General features: G+C 35.7%; 1 protein-coding gene across 4 annotated transcripts in view; it reads right to left on the bottom strand.

Annotated features, from left to right (window-relative positions):
• Positions 1-19,699, bottom strand: part of LOC109105314 (elongation factor-like GTPase 1) — a 118,368-nt gene that overhangs the window by 20,849 nt on the left and 77,820 nt on the right. For all 4 annotated transcript variants that reach the window (XM_042727276.1, XM_042727274.1, XM_042727277.1 and 1 more), the window contains exons 16-17: positions 10,347-10,478; positions 8,113-8,258 (exon numbers count right to left, since the gene is read on the bottom strand). In XM_042727276.1, coding sequence (XP_042583210.1) covers positions 8,113-8,258; positions 10,347-10,478 — 278 coding nt within the window. The remainder of the gene's footprint in view (positions 1-8,112; positions 8,259-10,346; positions 10,479-19,699) is intronic.

Here is a 19,699-nt window from a genome sequence, read left to right as displayed (position 1 = left end):
TAATAAGTGACATATTGACAAAAAACTGCATAATCAACAAGCTTTTTGATGAAACAATCACTAATAAGGTGCAAAACAAACTCAAGCAATGCGTTTCCTCAAACTAAATCAATAATCAACACATAAGAGGGTGTAACGTCTCATTGTCTTCTGCATTCTGGCAGTTGACCCATTTTCTGCTGAGGATGTGATGTCATCATCCCGTGACCTCGTTGTGAATGGCCTGAGGACAGGCACTGCGTCAGAGGTCTGGACAGGCTATCGCTGAACTGCTTTGACACCGAGGTCTGACGGGATATTTTTAAACGCCACTCAGGCTGAGGAGTAGATGCTGCAGGCAGCCTGACCTCAGACTCTCCTGACCTCAGCGGTGACCCCTACGACCCCCAAACCAACAGCTCGGGGTCTGACGGGTCTTCACCTCTGGCTTTCCTCTCATGTGTTACTGGTGTTTCTTTCTGACCTGAGGGGCAGAGCTAGTGACTAAATAACAGCCCATTTACTACAACACTAAACCATCAGCAGACTGTCATGTTTTCTCCTCTAGTTGCAAAAATTGAAATTGAAATTACAGAGAGTTGTTTTGGTTGGGGAAGGCAGATGTTTTGGGGGGTTGGAAACACTGATCGCAGGACTTCACCTGTGCATCTAGATGCTGCAGTATCGCAATGAACCCACCAGCTCTGTCAAAACACTGAACCTCGTTCCCTCTACAACAGATGACCCTAAAGTCAGTGTGAAACACAGATCACTACCTAATTTATTACGGGGAACTCTACATATAATATCTTGCACTGATGAATCAGAAAAATCTGTTAATAAAAAGGCAAATATTGATTGCTTGTTAATTATAACACACACTATACAGTAATGTCTGGGGTCAGTATTTTTTTTCCCACCTGTATATATATATATATATATATATGGGCGATGTCCCTTAAATTGGCAGTTGACGATGTTTACGTTATTTTACTTTATAAAACTAATTTCCCAACATTACCCTAAAATATTCATTTTACTACCCAAACAGTAAAACATCGGGGATGGACGATGATATCGTCGGGGTGGGGGGGGGGGTATTTTTTAATTTTTCGTTATTATATAATTATTATTCGTTATTTTACTTTATTACTTTATTTATTTTATTTCCCAACTAATGACTCATCCGCGATTTCCAATAGGTTGCACGTAAGGGGGAAAAAAGTAGCGTCCTTACACTTAAGAAGAGTTGTGCACTTTTTAATATATTTTTAATATATCTTTTTACATAAATATTTTTTTTCTTCTTAAAAACTATAATTTCATCATCCGGGCTTTCCAATAGGTTGCACGTGAGTGAAAAAAAAGTAGCGTCCTTCCACTTAAAGAGTTGATACAATGGCGTTGGTATTGGTCGCCACCGTGCCTAAGAAAAAAAAGTGGTCTTTAGGCAGCCTTCTTGCGAAGAAAGCAGCCACAGCAGCTGCAGCCACGCTCACTGATGAGCAAAAGGTCGAGTCAGAAATGACCATTTACCTGCAGGAAATGGCCATCGATGGGGAAGAGGACCCACTGACTTGGTGGAAAACGAACGAAAAAAGGTTTCCGTTCATGGCCAGATTAGCACGGAAATATCTGTGCATATGTGCTACCAGTACTCCATCAGAGCGGGTCTTCAGCACAGCGGGGAGTGTAGTTACTCCAATTCGCAGCTTATTAAAACCAGACAAAGTGAACATGTTGGTATTTCTGGCCAGAAACATCGAAATTTAAACATGGTCTATGTATGTAAATCCCGCGTTTCGGTCTGAGTGTTGTTCCCGTTTTCTTGTTCTTTGTTGTTCTTCTTCTGTGTTTTAATAAATTTGTGTTATCTGAATTACCTTCATTCTTTCATTTGATTTGACATTATGGCCAAGGAAAATTGTCTTTAAAGGTATTTATTAACCAGACAAAAGTTAATTGATGTTCGCTGAATTCTGGGTTTAAAACTGCCGCTTCAGTGCAGTAAAGCCACACATCTATGTAACAATGAGCACGATCTCCCGAGACACTACAATAGGATACTAATAATTCATTAATAAGGCCTGTTTTCTTGTACAAAATTAAAAATTTAAAATAAATGTACAGTGTTTAAAATGTAAAAAAAGACAAGATTCTAACAATGTCAAGATCAAATGCCTCACACCGTATTTTCACATACTAACACACGTCACGTCTCTGGCATAGACTACAGTGAGTATTTAAAATAGCATATACTGTATGCATTAGTAATATTCTCAATTTAATTTACAGAGCAATTCCTGCAAAGATTTTAGATTAACTATAGTCTATAAAAGAGACTAGGATTAGTGTGTGTATTTTTTACAGTCTATGCCGGTGTCGACTCGCAGCGGGGCGGGGGCGTGGCATCACGATGGTGTCTCTCCATCGTGATGTCAGTCAGCCATCACGATGGACGATGATATCGTCCATCGGCACAACCCTAACATACACACACACACACACACACACACAGGTGAAATTAGAATGTCGTAGAAAAATTAATTTCAGTAATTCATCTCAAATTGTGAAACTTGTGTATTAAATAAATTTAATGCACACAGACTGAAGTAGTTTAAGTCTTTGGTTATTTTAATTGTGATGATTTTGGCTCACATTTAACAAAAACCCACCAATTCACTCAACAAGTTAGAATACTTCATAAGACAAATAAAAAAACATTTTTAGTGAATTGTTGGCCTTCTGGAAAGTATGTTCATTTACTGTACATGTACTCAATACTTGGTAGGGGCTCCTTTTGCTTTAATTACTGCCTCAATTCGGCGTGGCATGGAGGTGATCAGTTTGTGGCACTGCTGAGGTGGTATGGAAGCCCAGGTTTCTTTGACAGTGGCCTTCAGCTCACCTGCATTTTTTGGTCTCTTGTTTCTCATCTTCCTCTTGAAAATACCCCACAGATTCTCTATGGGGTTCAGGTCTGGTGAGTTTGCTGGCCAGTCAAGCACACCATGGTCATTTAACCAAGTCTTGGTGCTTTGGCAGTGTGGGCAGGTGCCAAATCCTGATGGAAAATGAAATCAGCATCTTCAAAAAGCTGGTCAGCAGAAGGAAGCATGAAGTGCTCCAAAATTTCTTGGTAGACGGGTGCAGTGACTTTGGTTTTCAAAAAACACAATGGACCAACACCAGCAGATGACATTGCACCCTAAATCATCACAGACTGTGGAAACTTAACACTGGACATTAAGCAACTTTGGCTATGAGCTTCTCCACCCTTCCTCCAGACTCTAAGACCTTGGTTTCCAAATGAAATACAAATCTTGCTCTCATCTGAAAAGAGGACTTTGGACCACTGGGCAACAGTCCAGTTCTTCTTCTCCTTAGCCATGGTAAGACGCCTCTGACGTTGTCTTTGGTTCAGGAGTGGCTTAACAAGAGGAATACGACAACTGTAGCCAAATTCCTTGATACGTCTATGTGTGGTGGCTCTTGATGCCTTGACCCCAGCCTCAGTCCATTCCTTGTGAAGTTCATTCAAATTCTTGAATCGATTTTGCTTGACAATCCTCATAAGGCTGCGATTCTCTCAGTTGGTTGTGGATCTTTTTCTTCCACACTTTTCCTTTCACTCAACTTTCTGTTAACATGCTTGGATACAGCACTCTGTGAACAGCCAGCTTCTTTGGCAATGTATGTTTGTGGCTTAACCTCCTTGTGAAGGGTTTCAGTGATTGTCTTCTGGACAACTGTCAGATCAGCAGTCTTCCCCATGATCGTGTAGCCTAGGGAACCAAACTGAGAGACCATTTTGAAGGCTCAGGAAATCTTTGCAGGTGTTTTGAGTTGATAAGCTGATTGGCATGTCACCATATTCTTATTTATTGAGATATTAAAAATATGTATTTAATAAAAGCATATATTTTCTACTGACCTCTTTCTCTCTCTTATTATCCATATTCTGTAAGGTTGTTTGTGCTCACTGTGATAACTTAATCATAAACAATGCACAGTTGCATGCTAGACTATTTATAAAATGAATGAATAAAAACATGACAGAATACATGCATTCAATATTCATATTACATTCAATCAAACTGTTAGACTAGAAATATTGCTAGGACTTAGTCTACCCACATCGTAGATGAACTATAATCTAAAATGGAATATTTAAACATAAATGACACGTCGACTAGTTTTTTGAAGTAGAATGAGAAAAAGAGCAGGTGCGACGGATGGAATAAAGAAAGAACGACAGAAAGCAGCCAAATATGAACAGGGACATATCTCAATCAACAGGGAGTTTAAGCATGTTTATATCTTGTGCATTAGCCGAAGCTTTTCCAAACCTTGACAAGACGGACTCCATTAAAAGTCCAGCCAAATTACACCTGAGGGATCTCTAGCCCCATCAACGTTCTTGAGCTGAGAACGCTTGAGCGGAAATGTTAAAAACAAACTGATGAGTCTTTCCTTCACAACGCCAGAAAACAGGACAAAATAACACTGTGAGAGACGCGTGTTAATTTACAGGCCCGCAGCTCAAGGCAGAGCAGCAGATGGGGAGTGTGCGAGAGCTCATTTGTGTCTCCTTACACCATTATGAGTTTTTTTAGCGAAGTGTGATTTCACAAGCCAATCACTGTTCTAGCAGAGCCAAGTCAGGATCGTCCAATTTAATCTTCATCCGTAAAACATGACATATCCCTCGCTGGCTTTCTCACTCCTTTGTGTTAATGTGACACTTTCTCACTCGATTTGTCCCCCACTATCTCTCGCCGGTCTTAACTCAAACTGATTTTGTAGTACTATCAATGAGATGAAGGACAGTTTCTGGAACAAGAAATCTGTAACAAACTGTGACACGCGGCCAACACTGTACCATAGCAGCGTGTAGAAATCACAACAAAAGCCATTCTGGTGTCTTTCCAAACATCCTGGCCAATTTTATTCTCATGTAAAGCATAATAGAAGAGCTTACCAATTACTAGTCAACCTAATTTACATTTAAAATGCAGCAACCAGTTGCATAAACAGTGCCAGGAGTTATCAAACTTCCCCAAATTACATAAAGAATAACTTGTTTCATTTGCATTTTAGGTGACAAGTTGCATTGCGCCTCAAAACAAAGCACTGAATTTCTTTGTCTTCGAATGATGACTGGTAATGTATTCATGAAATTTTTGGGCCAGTCGATATCCAAATGAGCAAGGATGCAGCAGTTTTAAGTATTTTATTTAGGTCTTTACCCTGACGGCTCAAATATGTTGCTGTATGTCCACTTTCAGCATTTTCATCATATCATGTACAATGTAGGGTATTTTGTGATTTGTAATCTCACTAAAATGTTTCCTGTATGTTAGATGAACATTAAGCAGATGTTTATGTTTTATCTGAATGGAATTTTACTTTCATTCAAAGCACATTTGCACTGAAAAAATGACTTCTTTTTCTGGACTTGTTTGAATGATTTCTGATATTGTAAATTGAAAACAACCCTTCAACACTGAATAAGCTATCAAGACTAGTTTTGTATGAATGTATCTTTAACACAAGTGTACTTTGTCAAATGTCGCTGGCACATTTTCACTTATTTTAAGTATAAAAAGGGTAAAAATGAGTGAAAAAAACCAAAACAAAACAAAATACAACTAATTTCAAAACACAATCGCATGCAGTGTTTTGCTTCTCAAATTAATTTATCTTGTTTATAGGACTTTTAGATGTTTGTTTTTTTAAGCGGAAAACAAAACAAACACACTGAATACGAATGTGATTTTTTTGCAAAGTTTTTGTGTAAAGTACAATTGTAAGTTACTGATAGAAATATTAGATGTGCTGAATTTAATTCACTCAGGATGATTCACATAAGTGTATTGTGTTAATGATAATTTGCATTTGTTGTCATGAAAACAGTGCCATTAGAATAGAAAAAACACCTTTATAGTCTTAAATCAGGTTTACGTACATTGCAAAAAAAAGATTATCCGAGTACCTTTTACAAGAAAATACTATTTCAGTCTTTTTACTTCAAAATTTCAGAAATTACTCGATCATTGATCTTTTGATGTTTTTTTTTTATTTTGAAGTAAATTGTGTATGTTCAAGTAAAATGTATTTCATCATGAGACTGGCCTAATTAGAATATTAGATAACTATACTAGAAATAACCAAATGCAATTTCATGAAATTACAAAGAATCAACTGATGAACCAGTTATGGGTGGAGCACATAGCAGATTTTGACATGTTCTTCTTAAGACCCACAGTCCGACCTAGATAAAGAAGTTATCTTTGGAAAATATTGAAGAAAATGTCCAGCTAATGTTATCCAAGGGCAGATGTGATGGATTAAGCAGCTAACGCTCCAACTCCAACCAATATTTAGCATGTGGTGCTGCTAATTTATGCAGATATGCTGTTTATACAAGGTAAAACTCAAGGGCAAGCCAAATGCACCCTGGTGTCTTATAAAACTGGAAGACAACATCTTCAGCATTTTAATTATGAGGGTATATGTCAAATCCAACATAAACAAACCAGCTCTAGGCTTTTCAGTTTAACATATATGATAGTGACGCTTAATTAGCACTTGAAATAAAAATATAAAACCTCCCACAGAAAGTTTTGTAATTTAATACTGTAATAAACTATTCTTTTGTTATTTTTGACTCTAGTCAGTCTATATTGTATTGCTATATTGAGCCTGTTAGATATAACGTTCTGATTATCCATTTAGAATCAAGCATTCCAGAGAAAATATACTTGTTTTTTTCTCAAAAGCACATAAATGTCCCACTGCCGCATTCACAATGTCACAGCGGCCAAAAAACCTCCAAACAATCCAAGCAAAAAACTGTCATGAATAATTTGCCGAGCCAGTTTGTGTTGAGAAGAAGCTCCAGAGGTGTGAATTGGTCTAAGCTCTGCTACAGTGCAGCTCACAGACCGACATCAAGAGATATTGATCTGCCACCACCGCAGAGAGAGAATGATAGATGACTAGAGAGATACAGTGAGAGAAAGAGAAAAAGTAAGAAGTGATGGAGAATGGGGGAAGGAAAGGAGTAGAGAATTCTGATTTATGACATTTAATTTGATTGATTTATCAAATTATAATGATTTGATTTATAATGATAAAAAATACTGAGTACTGAGGATCACCAAGGCTGCATTTACATGAACAATTTTTTTAAAATATTATTACAGTTAAAAATATCTGATTTCTATGTGAATATATTGTAAAATAAAATGTATTCCTGTGATGCAACGCTGAATTTTTAACATCATTGTCTTTAGTGTCACATGATCCTTCTGAAATAACTTACTAATCCCAAATTGTATAAATATAAATTTATATGTAAAGGGAGGCATGGGTAATAAAAATAAATACATAAAATATATAAAATTGCTTACTTTTTTCTTTTTCTTTATAATTTCGATTACAATTTCTTAAGGATAAGAAAAACTATCTCAGCTAATGCTGTGAACTGTATGCGGAGCCCCATTACAGCAGTTTTTGTATTAATTTAAATCTACTTACAAAATTATGTTTCTACTCCAATTTGTTGTTGAAATATAACCATTAACTGTCATGACTTGTTTTCATGACAAATTTATTTAAACATACATTAAATAGTTAAGACATTACTAACATGTTAAATCAAAATACAATGCATATCAAGGCTGATGCACATATTTAACGAAATGCTCTTTTCTAGACTTCATTTCTTTAGTGAACAGACAAGCTGTGGAAGCTGTGTGACATTGTTTAAAAGCTGTTTTACTGATGTCTTTCCATGGTTGAAAAACACATATTTGACTAATTACATGAGACATGAGATGTTCATTTATGTTTATTTTGTGCTATAACTAGTAGTAAAGAGGAAGGGATGATCGTGTTCACTCAAGCTCAGTGTTGCCATTTGAACTGAGTGTATCAGTGTCAAAATAGCATTTATTGTTTTAATTTCCCAATAAATATACATATATATATATATATATATATATATATATATATATATATATATATATATATATATATATATATATATATATATATATATATATATATATATATATATATATATACACACACACACACACACACACACACACACGGCCACTTTATTATCTCTCTCAAGTCATCCAGGCAGCGTTGTAGATGCACTTCCCCTGCAGTGACCAGAACATGCTCTCCTGTCTCCTGAATCAACACTTCGGCACATGGGTCGGCCTGGTTCAGTAACCTCATCCCACGCACCAGCTTCGGCATCTCACCTACACACACACACACACACACACATTTGTGTGAGCATTTGAGTCTATATTTTGTTTTGTGGAGTTGTCAATTTGATGCAGCTTTGTTAAGAGATTGATGAAGGACGGAGCAGCGTAAACCATAACGACTTGACTGTAAACCCAGTCAGTGCAAAAAACGCTGTTATTCTATTCTTTTCACAAACAGTGTTTTAAAAAATAAAGTACCCCCCCCCCCCAAAAAAAAAAACAAAACAAAACACAAAACAAAAATACGTTTAATGTTCAAAGTGTCATAAATGTTCATAAAAAATTAATTCCTACTGTTTGGGGTGCAACAATCTAACATTATAAGACCTCATGAGATAAAAAAGATAAAAAATGTAAGATAGAACCCTTTAAAACAGCATCTCATTCTCTCCTGTAAGTGCTGCCTGACATCAAAGTAAGTTTCTGCTCATAATGTAGTGACAGCATTAACACTAGGACTATGAGAGTGCTTCTAATAAAGAGTGTTTTCACCAGCAATTGCCTCTCCTGACCCGAAGGCGAGCTGAAGTTACGGTTATGAAACTAAACCCTGAAACAGCGCTCAGGGCCCTCACTATGAGCTCTTTGGTTTGTGTGTGATCGCGCAATCCAGATCAGACACTTCTTTTGCGTGCTAAACTGTGTAACATTTATCTTCCTCATTACATCAGTGCTCTTGGCTAATGCATCCCACATGTGTGAGTGTAATGCTTTGAGATGGACAGGGTTTCCATGCCATCTCTGACACTGCTAATGAGAATCACAATCAATGAGTGAACCTGGAGACGTCGCCATTAAAACCACTTTTTGAGGGATATTTGCAGGTTAGATACTCATGAGACGTGACGATTTAATCTGTACACTCATGCATCGTTTTTATGGTAAGTCATTGCTGTGTATCAGTGAGACTTAGTGAGCTGCCTACATAGGCAGTATATTAAGGCATCACAGGTATGCTAAATAATTTAAAAGCTGTTGCAAAAGACGAACAGCATAATAATGTTGCCTTGTAAGATATCTCATTTTGGGAAGATTGTAAGGTACAGCAGTATTGCACATATCTTTCAAAGAGTGGTCAGTTCCATAATGTACGAAATTTGTAAAAAACAACAACAACAACAAAAACAACAACTAGAACATGGCACTTGCAACAAAAGGATCATGGTTTTTAATCTCTTGGAATGCATACAATTGAAAAAATAAATCAATAATAATAATTACGTGAAAAACAGTCTTGAATTGCATGCATGTGCTTTAGATAAAAGCCAAAAAAAAATTATTCAGCAAGGACACATTAAATTGATCAAAAGTGTTTTATATATATATATATATATATATATATATATAAAACTAATAATAATAAAAAAATAATTACCAAATATATATATATAAAACTGTTTATAACACTGATAATAAGAAATGTTTTATGAGCAGCAAATCAGCATATGAAAATAATTTCTAAAGGATCATGTGACACTGAAGCCTTGAGTAATGATGCAGAAAATTCAGCTTTGCATCACAGGAATAAATGGCATTTTAAAAAAATACATTCAAATATCAAATAAAAAAGTGTTATTTTAAATATTTCTACTGTATTTTTATTTATTAAATCTAAAATATATTAAAATAGAAAAGTTATTTTATTTATTTATTTACTATATATATATAAACATAGATATAGAGGTCAAATATCAGAAGGTTTATCCAACATTAGTATGTGCTCTGTATTGTTAGGTTTATCACTTTGCAGAAGGCAGCTCACAACGTTTTGTAACAGAATCATCACAGACACTTGGAAAAAGATACTAAGCTTACAAAATATATGCCCTAAAAGTTTCTATTACATTCAGAAGCACGACTAGCTCCAGGTCAGAGAAAAACTAACTCTTCTGAACAGCTTGTTCATTTTTACGACTGAGTCATCGTTATGATTCAATACACTCTTCTTTGCTTTCTGCTTATCAGTTATTTTTGCTTTATGTGTCCAGCAGTGTACTGCAATGCTTCATCTGTTGCAGCACAATGAAAAATGATACTCAAGATGTGTTTAATGTGTTATGTGTGCGCCCAAACACGTACTTGGATGTTTGGGCTCGACTGCTACTCTGACGATGGGCGTAGCTTCAAAGTTGAGTGGCGTGAAGGGCGGGCAGGATGGAGATGTTGAGATGGTGGCCGATTTGAGAATGAATTCCTCCATTCCACCAATACCTGCAGAGATACAAACAACATTAAACAAAGCTGCATTCAAAAGAGCAGTCGAACGGTTTCAAATAACAGGATTTTATTTGTTCCAATTAAGGTTCCATAAAGAGAGTTTTTATATTAAAAAAAAAAAAGAAAAGTTTTTACATTAAACATTATTATTTATACAACGGCTGCCTTTTATAACAAAGGTCCATGTGTGCAATCGTTTAGGTGGGAGGTTGTGTGAGTAAGAGTGTAAGCATGTGTTTGTGCACGTTGTGATGGAAAAAGAAAAACACACTTTGAACTCTGACATATGCAATAACAGACAGGATTGCAGGGCTGTGGTGGAAATGGAGAACCCAAAATTTGGCTGGTGATATGACATCTGGCCTAGGGAAGCATCCCAAAAAAGTGTGCTTAGTTGTGAAAGGAATATAAATATTTATTTGCTAGAAAATAAATAGAACAAGTTGTCTAGTGGTTCATTTTTTTTTTTCTCAAGTGCATCTTTTATTAAACAAAACAAAATTTCAACAACAACAAAAAGCTTATCATCAGTATTGTTCAACACAAAATCATCATGCTGCCTGTAATGATATTCAATGTGATATTGATATTTATTAAAGAAATATAAGAAATTATAAATATATATAAAAAAGATATATTAGTAATTAAATGTATTAAAAATACTTAAAAATAATATTAAAAGGTTTATAGATTTATACACCTATTTGAAAAAATGTGATACACTGTGAACTTAATATAACGTAAATACTTTCTAAAATTCAACATTTTCTAATTAAATTAAATTCAAATATATTAAATTTAAAAAACATACAGCTGCATTTTTAATTTCTAATCTGTCCCTTCTGAATGAATGAATGAATGAATGACTAGATAAAATGCAGACTAAATAAAATAAAATAAAATAATAATAATAATAATAATAATCCAAAAATAATTCAAATTAAAATACAAAAAAATTAAATAAATTTAATAAATAAATTTAGAGAGAGGTTGAGAGTGTGAAATACTGAGGCCGATCATGAATTACTAATATACCATAGAGACACTTCTCACAATTATTTGGTGGGAGTTTTTCATTCCTGAAGCAATTCCCACATGCAGAATTTCATAGCAAGTTCCTCTATTCACCACACTTCTTACATTTACCACCAACACTTTTGCAGGACCGAGTGCCGGGCAGAAATCGAAGGAGATACACTCATATAAAACTGGACTGATAGCGACAACTGAATGAAGCGCTTCAGCGGCTCAGCGGGTCGACCACTTCTCTCGCCCCTCGAATCTCACTCAGGTCCAAGAGTGTTTCCATCAGGAAAGCGGAGCCTCAACCTGAGAGGTTAGTTTGTTCAGTCAATGAAGCAGCCAGTCAGCTCAGAGTCAAGAGCTTCTGTCACAGGCCAGCCTTATTAAGGGCAATTCCAGCCAGACTCGCAATCGTGTTCATGAGCAAACACCTGGAGGCTGTAAAGTCGGTAATAAAAATGGCTTAACGGTCATTACAGTGCAGGCCTGCGAAGGCCAAGCGGCGTATGAAGTCTTAAGTCTGACGGTTCGGGCGGTGTTGACTCGCCATCTCAGAGCATGACATCACAGATCGACTCGCCAACGTTTATTATAGCAGACATACCAAATATAGAAAAATAAACCATGTATACAGAGTTAATGCAAAGTGAGACACAGAGCAGATGAATTGCTCATTGGAGGGATTGTACGTGTCCTGCTTTGACATTCTTTCTATAAGTGTTTGCATATGTCTGGATTTTTCATGTTTTTCAGGGCAGGATGTTGCTCAGACGCCTCAAGGCGTGGGAAAATGAGACCGTCTTTTTAGTTTAGAACACACAAAACTAGTTTAGAATGCAGAATCCAATCAGTTCCTGGAAAATCTGGAATGCTTGATTCTGATTGGTCAGTTGTGACATTCTATGCTCAAATATACATGCTAGTTCAATTTTTTTAACAAATATTTTTGAATTTAAATCAAAATTTCATTTCAATTTACTAATTTAATTGGCTGCACAATAATCTAATTAAGCAAGGAATAATTGATGATGGGCCGTTGAATTATTAAAAAAATAATACACACCCGAGGTGGTAATGTGGCCATGATGCGAACCGTCACCTCAGATGTGCATTATCATTCTAATAATTCAATGGCCCGGAGTCAATTATTCCGCTTATACTACAGTTACCATACCTCAAGACATCGATCAGATGATATATTTAAAGGGATTCGTCTGGTTTTTGTACTTAAATCGCTATTGTGAGTAGAATTATTTCTTCCGCATCTCATCCAATGCCTCTTTTGCTAGTACCAAAACAACACATTTAAAGCTGGTAATGGAGGCTTGGGCCGTTGATAGCATTCTAATGCAGTTATTAATGAAGTTATTAGAAAGGGAGTGAGAGAGACAGAGACACACAGAGAAAGAGAAAGAGAGAAAGAGAGAGCTTGTGTGAATTAGGCAACCTCTGTGCATCCCACAACAGAGTTCTGCAACAGCGTCTCTAAACAGCGCTGTTATTACCTCGCTAGTGAGAAATGTTATGTGCATTTACTTTCGGAAAATCGTCTGTTATGTTGTTGTTTTTGTTAGTCCTGTAATTTCCGTTATTACAGTTGTGATATGCGAAGTGATATGGAACTGTAATATGATCAAGAGAGCTGCCTGGAAACTACATTCGCCGTGCGTTTTCCATAAAATAATTTCACACCTCAGAACGTTGGTCAAACAATAATAAACAATCAAACAACAGCCCCGTAGTATAAAGTACAATTATCCAGATATTGTAACAAAATAAACCTGTCTACTTCACGTTCTTCACACTAAATATATTTAAAGGTCTACTCAATAATAGATAATAATATAACATTGCAAATTTAGCCAATGATGTCTTTCAAACTTTTAAAAAACACTCCCCCTATCTGCCATTGATCGGAACAAACAGAAGGCTCCACCTCCAAATGTATTGCCATGTTGGTTTTTGTTGTGATGCGCAAACTGTGTTTTTCTCACACTTTTAAGTAGAATTGTCCTTCAGATGACTCACTTATAGTTGTCTATCCACATTAAGCTAAAATACATTAAAATATTGGATTATTATACTACCATATTTCTCTTTTGCATTACAATGTGGATTGAGAAATATAAATGATTCCTGGAATGATTCTCCAAAAACAATGTGGCACTACTTTGTCAAAACTGTTTGTTTGAGTGTCATGACCAAAATGACATTGGTCAAACCAATGGTGTAAGTTTGGAGGCAAGACTACCTGTTTGAAAACAGTCATTAACCGAATGGAATATCATATACCTTATTATTCCTGCCACATAAAAATATAGCAAAAAATGGTAGCCAGCATGCTAGTATGATATAAATCAGTTAACTATTAAAAAATAAAAAATTAAAAATGGTTTTAAGTCATTAAAATAAAGCCAAAATAAAAAAAAAAAAAAAAAAAAAAAAATTAAAATAAAAATAAAAAATTAAAACATAAAAAAGAGAAATGTTTCTTTTGGAACTAACTGAAATAAAATAAGTTCAAGTTGATGTAATGAAATTAAAAATGAAATGGATTAAATTTTAAAAAGATTTAAGCTAAATAGAAAACTAAATAAAAAAAAAACTAATAAAAATGGCAAAAACAGAACAAAAGAACCAAAACTTAAATTAAAATTAAAATGAAAACTGAAAATATAAAAATAAAAGCCAATTCAAAATATGAATGAATCCTAAAATAGTATTTAAATAATGCTAAATAAATAAATACAGCCATTATTTTTGCAATTCCATGGTGTCTAACGGTGCAGAAAGCAGAACTTGAACTTGAACTTGTTTCATTTCTAAATGTTTGATTTTAAAGGTGGTGTACCTTTAAAATCAAACATTTAGAAATGAAACAAGTACATTCAATTTAGTTAAAACAACACTTCCTAAGGTCTATACACACATCAGTGGATTTCTCTGATCACGACAGCAGGAAGAGCGAAAGGTGAGTGGTTTGAGCAGGGGTTACTCTACCCCTCCTGTAGCAACAGTCTTTTAACCTGCGAGTCACTCGTTCATCACTGAAAGTCAAGCCACATGCAGTGGTCAGTCTAGACACAAGAGCTCTTTGTGTGTGACTCTTTAATACGTCCAGCCAGGCCTGAGGCACACTGCCATATTTATCCACAGCGCTGATGATTTCCTGTTCATGTTGACCCCTCTCACCCCCTCCATCCGTCCTGAAGCACCGATTCAGGGGGCCAGCTCGTCCCCAATTAACCCACCACACACCCAGACAGCACGACAGACCTCAGATCAGTGGCTCGGGACAAATCCAGCCTCTCTGAAAACAAGCAAACACTCCTTCGCTCATCACCATCAGATGGTGTTTTAATGATTGCTGCATAAATCCATCCTGCTCTAAACTTTTCACACTCACACATGCTTCAGATTTCCACACCACGCCGAGAGCTGCAGATCTTCAGGGCAAAAAAAAAAAAATACGAGAAATTGAGCACATTTTGAAGCATGAAAGTCTAAACTTGTATTTTCTAAAGGAATTACTTGTGTACTAGATACTTTGTCTATCGTCTGTAAAACTTGACAAGCCACCTTATTGATTTCTGCATTATCACAATGTTTTTTAGAATTTGTTATAGTATAAAGCCCAAAGTATATTTTTGGGTGAGTATGGTTCATACTTTATCATCAGTTGTGTACTCAACAATGCAAACGTGTTTTTCTAAATGTATAAGTCTGTACACTGTTAGTTTGTTGCACACCTTTTGCCTACGAGAGAGTGCTATAATAATAGATACCCACACTAATGCCACACCTGTGTGAGGAGGTTCAGAGATATACAAAACCCACCCAAATTTTAAAAGACCAGTTTTATTGTTCTTAACTTCTGGAGAGAAATAGAGCAGACACTGGATAGTATCAGTTAAAGCATCAGATAATTAAAACCTAATAAATATAAACTTTTGGATATGATGAGTTAAAAAGATGTAAAGCAAAATATAAATAGAAGCAGGAATTGATAGTAAAATGCAATAAAACAGACAGTCGGGACAAATGAAAACGAATGATAATTATATTATTCTTTGATACTCTACACAGGGCTCGTTTTTGTTAGTCAAGTACTTTTTCGTGACATCACAGATCGACTCGCAACTTTTTTATAGCAGGACATAACCAAATATAGAAAAAATCAACCATGGTATACAAGTTAATGCAAGTGAGACCAGAGCATAGGAATTGCTCATTGGAAGGGATTGTACGTGTCCTGCTTTTGACATTCTTCTATAAGTGGTTTGCATATGTCTGGATTTTTCATGTTTTTCAGGGCGATTTGGCTCAGTGGGACCTCAAGGCGGGGGAAAATGAGACCGTCTTTTAGTTTAGAACAGCACAACACTTAGTTTAGAATGCAGAATCCAATCAGTCCTGAAATCTGGAATGCTTGATTCGATTGGTCATTGTGACTTCTCTGCCTCAAATATACATGCTAGTTCAATTTTTTAACAAATATTTTGAATTTAATCAAAATTTCGGCTTTCAATTTACTATGTTAATTGGCTTTTGCACAATAATTAATGAAGACAAGAAAATTGATGATGGGCCGTGGAATTATTAAAAAAATATACCCCCCGATGTGGTAATGTGGCCATGATGCGAACCGTCACCTCAGATGTGCATTATCATCTAATAATTCATGGCCCGGAGTCAATTATTCCGCTTATACTGACAGTTACCAGACCTCAAGAACATCGATCAGATGATATATTTAAAAGGGATTCGTCTGGTTTTTTTGTGACGAAATCGCTATTGTGAGTAGAAGTATTTCTTCCGCATCTCATCCAACGCCTCTTGTGCTTGTTCCAAAACATTCATTTTAAAGGGGGGGGGCCTGAGTAATGGAGGCTTGGAGCCGTTGATATAGCATTCTAATGCAGGTTATTAATGAAGTTAGTAGAAAGGGCGTGGAGAGAAGGGACAGAGACACACAGAGAAAGAGAAAGAGATGAAAGAGAGAAGCTTGGTGTGGAATGGTAGCAAACCATCTGTGCATCTCCCACAACAGAGTTCTGCCAGAACAAGCGTCTCTAAACAGCGCTGTTATTACCTCGCTAGTGAGAAATGTTATGTGCATTTACTTTCGGAAAATCGTCTGGTTATGTTGTTTTTGTTAGTCCTGTAATTTCCGTTATTACAGTTGTGATATGCGAAGTGATATGGAACTGTAATATGATCAAGAGAGCTGCCTGGAACTACATTCGCCGTGCGTTTTCCAGAAAATAATTTCACACCTCAGAACGTTGGTCAGCCAATCAGATTCAAGCATTCAACAGCCCCGTAGTATAAAGTACAATTATCCAGATATTGTAACAAAATAAACCTGTCTACTTCACGTTCTTCACACTAAATATATAGTTTTAAGGTCTACTCAATAATAGATAATAATATAACATAGCAAATTTAGCCAATGATGTCTTTCAAACTTTTAAAAAACACTCCCCCTATCTGCCATTGATCGGAACAAACAGAAGGCTCCACCTCCAAATGTATTGCCATGTTGGTTTTTGTTGTGATGCGCAAACTGTGTTTTTCTCACACTTTTAAGTAGAATTGTCCTTCAGATGACTCACTTATAGTTGTCTATCCACATTAAGCTAAATACATTAAAATATTGGATTATTATACTACCATATTTGCTCTTTTGCATTACAATGTGGATTGAGAAATATAAATGATTCCTGGAATGATTCTCCAAAAACACTGGTGGGCACTACTTTGCAAAACTGTTTGTTTGAGTGTCATGACCAAAATGACATTGGTCAAACCAATGGTGTAAGTTTGGAGGCAAGACTACCTGTTTGAAAACAGTCATTAACCGAATGGAATATCATATACTTATTATTCCTGCCACATAAAAATATTGCAAAAATGGTAGCCAGCATGCTAGTATGATATAAATCAGTTAACTATTAAAAAATAAACTATTAAAAATGGTTTTAAGTCATTGAAATAAAGCCAAAATAAAATATAATATTAAATGAAAGATTTTATAATTAAAAAAATAAATTAAAATATAAAAAAGAGAGATGTTTCTTTTGGAACTAACTGAAATAAAATAAGTTCAAGTTGATGTAATGAAATTAAAAATGAAATGGATTAAATTTTAAAAAGATTTAAGCTAAAATATTCATTAATATAAAATAGTACATAAATAATAAATTAATTAATTCATATAAAAAAAACAAAAAATAAAAAAAAAATTAAAACTAAAACTGAAAAAACAAAAAAAAAATCCAATTCAAAATATGAATGAATCCTAAAATAGTATTTAAATAATGCTAAATAAATAAATACGCCATTATTTTTGCAATTCCATGGTGTCTAACGGTGCAGAAGAGCAGAACTTGAACTTGAACTTGTTTCATTTCTAAATGTTTTGATTTTAAAGGTGGTGTACCTTTAAAATCAAACATTTAGAAATGAACAAAGTACATTCAATTTAGTTAAAACAACACTTCCTAAGGTCTATACACACATCAGTGGATTTCTCTGATCACGACAGCAGGAAGAGCGAAAGGTGAGTGGTTTGAGCAGGGGTTACTCTACCCCTCCTGTAGCAACAGTCTTTTAACCTGCGAGTCACTCGTTCATCACTGAAAGTCAAGCCGCATGCAGTGGTCAGTCTAGACACAAGAGCTCTTTGTGTGTGACTCTTTAATACGTCCAGCCAGGCCTGAGGCACACTGCCATATTTATCCACAGCGCTGATGATTTCCTGTTCATGTTGACCCCTCTCACCCCCTCCCTCCTGAAGCACCGATTCAGGGCCAGCTCGTCCCCAATTAACCCACCACACACCGACAGCACGACAGACCTCAGATCAGTGGCTCGGGACAAATCCAGCCTCTCTGAAAACAAGCAAATCCTTCGCTCATCACCATCAGATGGTGTTTTAATGATTGCTGCATAAATCCATCCTGCTCTAAACTTTTCACCTCACACATGCTTCAGATTTCCACACCAGAGAGCTGCAGATCTTCAGGGCAAAAAAAAAAAAAAATACGAGAAATTGAGCACATTTGAAGCATGAAAGTCTAAACTTGTATTTTCTAAAGGAATTACTTGTGTACTAGATACTTGTCTATCGTCTGTAAACTTGACAAGCACCTTTGTTTCTGCATTATAACAATGTTTTTAGATTTTATAGTATAAAGCCCAAAGTATTTTTTGGGTGAGTATGGTTCATACTTTATCATCAGTGTACTCTACATGCAAACGTGTTTTTTCTAAATGTATGAAGTCTGTACACTTAGTTTGTTGCAACTTTTGCCTACTGAAGAGTGCTATAATAATAGATACCCACACTAATGCACACCTGTGTGAGGAGGTTAAGAGATATACAAAACCCACCCAAATTTTAAAAGACCAGTTTTATTGTTCTTAACTTCTGGAGAGAAATAGAGCAGACACTTAATATCATCATAAAAAACAACATAAAAAAAAAACCTAATAAATATAAACTTTTGGATATGATGAGTTAAAAAGATGTAAAGCAAAATATAAATAGAAGCAGGAATTGATAGTAAAATGCAATAAAACAGACAGTCGGGACAAATGAACGAATGATAAATAGATTATTCTTTGATACATCTACACATGCTCTTTTGTTAGTCAAGTACTTTTTTCTGCATTCTAAAAACACACATTTTCAATGGAAAAAATCAAATAATATAAAATCCTCCACTTAGTGATTTAAGTGCTTGAGCTGAACTAATTGAAGAAAATTGTGGAGAAGAAAAGGACGCCAAAGAACAAATGAATTTCAATACAGTGCTCGACTTGCAAGAGGTTAACTTCTACTTGAAGGGAAAAATCCAAAATGCCCCGTTTCTGAAACAGCCGTCCTCTGATAAGAGCTGATCCCAGAGTTGAGGACAGCGCTTGCTCTGCTCTTTATAACTGTAAAACAGAGACGCTCTTTCAACATGAAACATGAGCAGGTAATTACTCAAAGGTGACTGCGTCTCAGAGGCATTCCTCAACAAAAGCACAGAAAAACAGAGCGCTGCCGAAATAACCTGGGAAGAGTTACATACAGTAGGAGAACAGACCCGCTGCAGGAATCTGGGCCACACATGGAAGAAATAGACACTCTTGAAAAAATGGAAGCTAAATCTGAGCTGAAGGGTTTTGGAAATTAAGAACAA

Source organism: Cyprinus carpio, chromosome B7 (genome assembly GCF_018340385.1).
Source record: "Cyprinus carpio isolate SPL01 chromosome B7, ASM1834038v1, whole genome shotgun sequence".
Taxonomy (NCBI): domain Eukaryota; kingdom Metazoa; phylum Chordata; class Actinopteri; order Cypriniformes; family Cyprinidae; genus Cyprinus; species Cyprinus carpio.
Note: the sequence above shows the minus strand (reverse complement) of the source record. Positions and strands in the feature narration are given on the sequence as shown.